Genomic DNA, 6,284 nt, shown 5'->3' with positions numbered 1-6,284 from the left:
ACAAATTAAAAATTCAGAACTAATGCAAATAAACAAATTAAAAATTCATATTATTTTTTATTAGAACAAATTAAAGATTCATATTAAATTCAATAATTTTTCCAAACAAAAAATAAATTATATTATATTAATGTCAACTTGATAATGATAAAAAAAATTATATTATATGAAATTCAAAAATTATCTTAAATTAAATTCAATAATTATATTATATTAAATTCAAAAATTATATTATATTATATTAGATAGACAAGGGGGTAAATTGGACTTTTTAAATCATATCCCAACCTATGGGATATGATATAATGGGGGATGGTGGTATTGTATATCCTTCAATTTTGGGGATATACAATCCCATAGTATATTATATCCTCTTTAAAAAAAAATTGCAAACATGGGATATGTGGACCCCATTGTATATAATATCCAATCTCACCCTTTATATCCTAGAATCAAACAGGGCCAGGGTCCTGTTTAATTGTCCATATTGGATATAAAATTTGAGAAGAATATGTAATACCTAAGAAAAAGATGAGATATAATATGTTGTAGGATTCGAGATGAATTATATTTACTATGAAGTCACTTATATTATGTTTGGTTAAGATAAGATATATGATGGGATAAGAGGGGAGAGTGATTATTTTTTACCTTTAGATGAAAGATTTCCTACATTCGACGTTGGGGATATCCAATACCATGTGGGGGTGGTATTGCATATCCCCTTTTACATCGTATACTATCCAAACTCCCTATATCCGAAGCGACCAAACACGGGATATAAGGAGATAAGAAAACATATGGGATCCACCTCGTATTATGTCTAGCCCCATCCTCATATCCACCGCTTATATACAATAAACACATAGGGCCAAAAAGTTTATGTGCATATTACATTTAGAGGAAATTCTATTATACAAACCCCTTGCAAGGGTGTACCATATGCACTTTTAGTTATGACATTTTCTTCTTTAGTTATGACATGATTCATGAGATTTTTTGTTATGCCTCATGTGGTGTTAATTGGTTATGACTTTTCTTTCTTTTTTTTGGTTATGACTCAGAAAATATGAAATTATACCATTTTTTTAAGCATATGGTACACAATAGTCTTTCCCTACATTCAGTTGTATTTTAAGATTTAACTTATTTAAAATATATAAACGTAGAAATTATTTTTTGCTATGTAAATTAAATTAAGAACAAAATTTAAATATTTGGTTTAATCGGATTATAAATTTATTATATCTGTACCACAAGCAAAGATTAATAATTTTTTTCTCATGGAGTTTCTTATTGACTTCGTTATTGTGCTGATAATTTCAACTCTATCATGAAGTTCTTTGGTAGGGTGGTTATTGGACTTCTAACATAATTGGATTATGTTTATGTGAATGTAAATAACGAATTTTTTATTTTTAAATTTTTTTTGCCAAACTTTTTCCATGAATTTTTTGTTTATTTGATATTTGACTTGACCAAGAAAGATAAAGAAAGACCAAAAGGGTTCCCATTCTATTTGGTCAAAGTTGAATTCGCCTAGCAACAAATCTCCTGGAAGTTCCGCAAGAAAGAAAACACAAGATAGATATGTACACATATATATATATATATATATATATGTGCATAGCTAGTTAATGGAAATTAATAAACCGCTCACCAATTAACATATTGTTCAGAGTTGCATGGGTGAATCCAAGAGAGTTGTTCAAGTTCTTTTTCTTTGCTTCCTTATAATAGCAACAATTAGCATAATTCCCTGCTATGGAAACCTTGAGGTGGTTTGTTTGGAGAGCGAGAAACGAGCTCTTTTAAGCTTCAAGCAAGGTTTAAAAGATCCTTCAAACCGACTTTCCTCATGGGATTTGGAAGATGATTGTTGCAAATGGTCAGGAGCTGTTTGCAACAACTTAACTGGCCATGTCCACGAGCTCCACCTTCAAAATACCTATGGTTACACAACTCAGGCTGAATTCAAAGTTTATATGAAATCGAAGTTGAGTGGTGAAGTGAATCCTTCTTTGCTTGATTTGAAGCATTTGAATTACTTGGATCTAAGTGGAAATGATTTTGGAGGGATTCCAATTCCAAGCTTTCTTGGATCTCAAGTATGTCTCCAGTATCTTAATTTATCTGAAGCAGGATTTGCAGGAATTGTTCCTCATCAACTTGGAAATCTCTCTAGTTTACGCTCTCTAAGTCTAAAAGGTCCTTCTCCATATGATGAGTTGATGTTGGAGGTTGAGAATCTTCAATGGCTTTCTGGTCTTTCGACATTGGAACACCTCGACCTTAGTCAAGTGAATCTCAACAAGACACCTAACTGGCTGCACGAAATTAACATGCTTCCTTCTTTGGTAGATTTAGGCTTGTCCTATTGTGGGCTTCAGCGCATTGCTCCTCTACCGTATGTTAATTTTACTTCTTTGGTTGTCCTAGATCTCTCTGAAAATGAGTTTAACTCCTTGATACCTAGGTGGATCTTTAGTCTTAGTAATCTCATTTCTCTTGATTTAGGTTTTAGCTATTTTGAAGGTCCAATTCCTAGTGGTCTCCAAAACATGACCGAACTTAGAAATCTTGATCTTTCTCTGAATTATTTCAATTCTAGCATACCCAACTGGTTGTACAAGCTTAGCCATCTGGAGTTGCTCGACCTTAATACAAATCAGTTGGAAGGTATGATCTCAAGTTCTATTGAAAATCTGACTTCTATTGTTACTCTTGATCTATCATCCAATGAACTGGAAGGAAGAGTAACAAGAGTGGTGGGAAAAACCTGCAACTTGGAAAACCTTGATTTGTCACAAAACAAATTTTGGGGAGATATGTCAGAGTTGTTTGAAAGTTTGACTAAATGCAAAAGTCTAAAAATGCTTTATCTTGGGCAAAATTCATTTTCTGGTCCTATTCCAAAGAGTATAGGAAGATGTCTATCCTTGGAAGACCTGGATTTAGGAATGAATCAATTGAATGGTACTCTTCCTAAAAGTCTAGGACACCTTTCAAAGTTGAAAAGTTTGTATATCGATCATAATTTGTTAGAAGGAGTTGTGTCTGAAGTTCACTTCATCAATCTCTCGAGTCTCAAGGAATTTGGTGCATCTAGAAACCAGTTAGATTTAAAAGTTAGTTCTGAATGGATTCCTCCATTCCATCTTCATAGAATAGAACTTGGCTCTTGGAATTTGGGTCCTCAATTTCCTGCATGGCTCCATTCACAAAAGGGCTTTGTGGACCTAGATCTATCATGTACTGGAATTTTAGATAACATTCCTAGTTGGTTTTGGAATTTATCTCCCCATTTTAATTATTTAAACCTTTCTCACATCCAGATCCAAGGGAAAATTCCTGATATTTTAAAAGTTAGTAGTGAGTTTTCAATGATTTACTTAAGTTCCAACCGCTTCAGTGGTCCATTACCTCGTGTCTCCTCAATGGTAACTGAGCTAGACCTTTCCAACAATTCATTTTTTGGAAATATTTTCCATTTCTTGTGTGATAGGAAAGACGAACCAAATAAACTAAATATCCTTCATCTTGGTGGAAATTTTTTATCAGGAGAAATTCCTGACTGTTGGATGAACTGGTCAGCATTGAAAGTCATTGAACTAGGAAACAACCATCTAAGTGGAAAAATTCCAAACTCCTTGGGATATTTAAGACAATTGCAATCCTTGCACTTGCGGAACAATAGTCTCTCTGGAGAAGTTCGTTTGAGTCTAGAGAATTGCACAGAGCTGATAACAATTGATCCTGGCTGGAATCAGTTTGTTGGAAGAATACCAATATGGTTGGGAATGAGCCTTTCAAAATTGATGATTCTCGGTCTTCGTTCAAATAATTTCTATGGAAAAATTCCTTCTGAATTGTGCTACTTGACTTCTCTTCAAATCTTGGACCTTGCAAATAACAGTTTCTCAGGATCAATACCACACTGTTTCAAAAATTTCACAGCCTTGACCGTGAAACAGAATTCAAGCGTTCGTATTTCTTATTCAATTTACTCGGGAGTGTTCTTTGAAAATGCATTTGTAATGACCAAAGGTCAAGAGTTCCAATACAACACCATACTAACACTTGTAACTAGCATGGACTTATCAGACAATAATATGTCCGGAGAGATACCTGAGGAATTAACTAGTCTATTGGGATTACGATCATTGAATTTGTCAGGAAATCATTTAACTGGAGTGATTCCAACTAGGATTGGTGGCATGGTGTTATTGGAATCTCTTGACTTGTCAAAAAACCAACTTTTCGGTGAAATCCCAACAAGTATGTTGAATTTGACTTTCTTGAGTTATTTGAACTTGTCTTATAACAAATTGTCAGGGAGAATTCCATCTGGCACCCAGCTCCAGATCCTTGATGCCTCTAGCTTTATCGGCAACAAACTTTGTGGACCTCCACTCACAAGCAATTGTACCACCGATGGTGGCACACCTGAGATTGGAAAAAGAGATGAAGGCGGCACTAAATCTGAAGTGGATTGGTTCTACTTGGTTGTGGGATTGGGGTTTGTGGTGGGTTTTTGGGGTTTTTTTGGTCCTTTGTTGTTCAACAAGACATGGAGATTTGCCTATTTTCAATTTTTAGATGAGATGTGGAACAAGATTTGTAATTGTATTAGCAAATGCTAAATTTTAAAAGCTGGGAAATGCTGTGTTGTATACCTTCTTGTGCAATAAAGGATTACCTCTCTACATCAATTGTTTATGTAGTCAAATTTTTAATGTTATACTTGTATTTAAGTTTTAGGGTATGTTACAAATACATCCCTTGAATTTTACTTAAAATACAAATTATTCTATGTAAATTATAAATACACTCCCTAAAATTTAATTAATTCACTAATAGTTTCAAGTAAAATACATATTCAATTTAAAATATAACATATTATATATATATATATATATATTTTTACCTTCGATAATGAATTAAACTATATTAACTTAATTACAAAATTTTGAACACTTAAGGTTATAAAATTCAACGATAACATTAAAAAAAAAATTGAGAAAAAATTAATAGTCAAAATAATAATACTTTACATCTTTTTAAAATTATTATTTTTGATCTTTGTCAATACCCATATGGGTGCAATAACACTTGAATGATATTTTTCTAACCTAAATGGCTAGTTGTCCGGTCAAGAATTCTCAATTTTAAAAATTCTTATCCATCTATTCATGATACACTCTAAATAATAGAACAAAATCTAAATATATGAAAATACAATAAAATAAAGAATCCTATGGTCAGTGGTCCTTGTTTTACTTTGATTTAGAGTCACTTTAACATTGTCATTGAATCTTGAATTTGAGAATGATTTGTAGATAAAAATAAAATAAAAAAAAGTAAGTAATGTAAATAAAATATAAATATAAATTATTATTTTTTTTTTTTACATTTTCCTTTCTTTTTCTTTTTACTCCATAATTTCAAGATTCAAACAACATGGTAGTCAGTGCACGAGCGGTATAAATATGATGAAAAGTGCATGTCACCTAACCCAATCAACCACATTAACTTGCAAGGACTTCTCTCCTTCCTAATTCATCTCTCTCTTACTCTTTCCTTCAATTTTTCTTTAAATGCAAGCAAAAGTTTTCTACCTAAACTCAACTCACTTTTCTATTTTCACTTCTTTTTTAAAATTAAAAAAATAAAAAAACCACGACCAATTGTGTAGAGGAAGTTGGTTTGGCAAATTGTGGGTGAGAGAGTTAAAATTTAACAGCTCACCAAAAGTGTGATGAGTTCGTATCATGTGGCATACTGCAGTGCCTTCAATTTTAGGTCTTAAATATATGGGTCCCTTATGTTGCGTTTGGTTGGAGAATTTGAGGAGGAATTTGGAAAAGGAAAAGAAAAAGGTGTGTGAAACTAAGTGAAACATAAACATGTTTTATTCACAATTCACCTACCTTTTCCATTTCCTTTTCCAAATCCCTCTCCAAATCTCTCAACCAAACACAACATTAAAGTTGACATGACCGAGGGCTTGAGGATCATCTAAATAAGTAGTTGTTTACGATGTGTTATTGTATGTTTTGACTTTTTGATTAAAAAAGTAAAGAAAAAAGATGTATATTTAGGATAACTTTTTGAGCTCTTGCAAAAAAAATGTGTACTAAAATATTGTAATAAAATCAAAATGATCATTTTACCATTTTTGACTTTTTGACTTTTTTGGTAGTTGAATTCAAAGGATAAAATAATAATTTTGCCTTAGTAACTTCCCCCACAAACTACCTTGAATAATATAGACTTTCTAACAT

At 32.3% G+C, this 6,284-nt stretch overlaps 1 protein-coding gene across 1 annotated transcript; it reads left to right on the top strand.

Moving 5' to 3' along the window:
• Positions 1 to 1,351: 1,351 nt before the first annotated feature.
• On the top strand, positions 1,352 to 4,670 carry LOC114291553 (receptor-like protein EIX1). Its single transcript, XM_028235401.2, has one exon. It carries the CDS (start codon positions 1,686 to 1,688, stop codon positions 4,641 to 4,643), a length of 2,958 nt encoding a protein of 985 aa, XP_028091202.2. The 5' UTR covers positions 1,352 to 1,685; the 3' UTR covers positions 4,644 to 4,670.
• Positions 4,671 to 6,284: the final 1,614 nt, after the last annotated feature.

The sequence above is a fragment of the Camellia sinensis genome, chromosome 8 (assembly GCF_055761805.1).
Source record: "Camellia sinensis isolate YWXY chromosome 8, ASM5576180v1, whole genome shotgun sequence".
NCBI classification, from domain to species: domain Eukaryota; kingdom Viridiplantae; phylum Streptophyta; class Magnoliopsida; order Ericales; family Theaceae; genus Camellia; species Camellia sinensis.
The sequence above is the reverse complement of the archived record's forward strand: the minus strand, read 5'-3'. Positions and strand labels throughout refer to the sequence as shown.

Excerpts from the sequence above, each read along its gene's own strand:
- LOC114291553 (XM_028235401.2), top strand. The coding sequence starts at position 1,686 with ATGGGTGAATCCAAGAGAGTTGTTCAAGTTCTTTTTCTTTGCTTCCTT.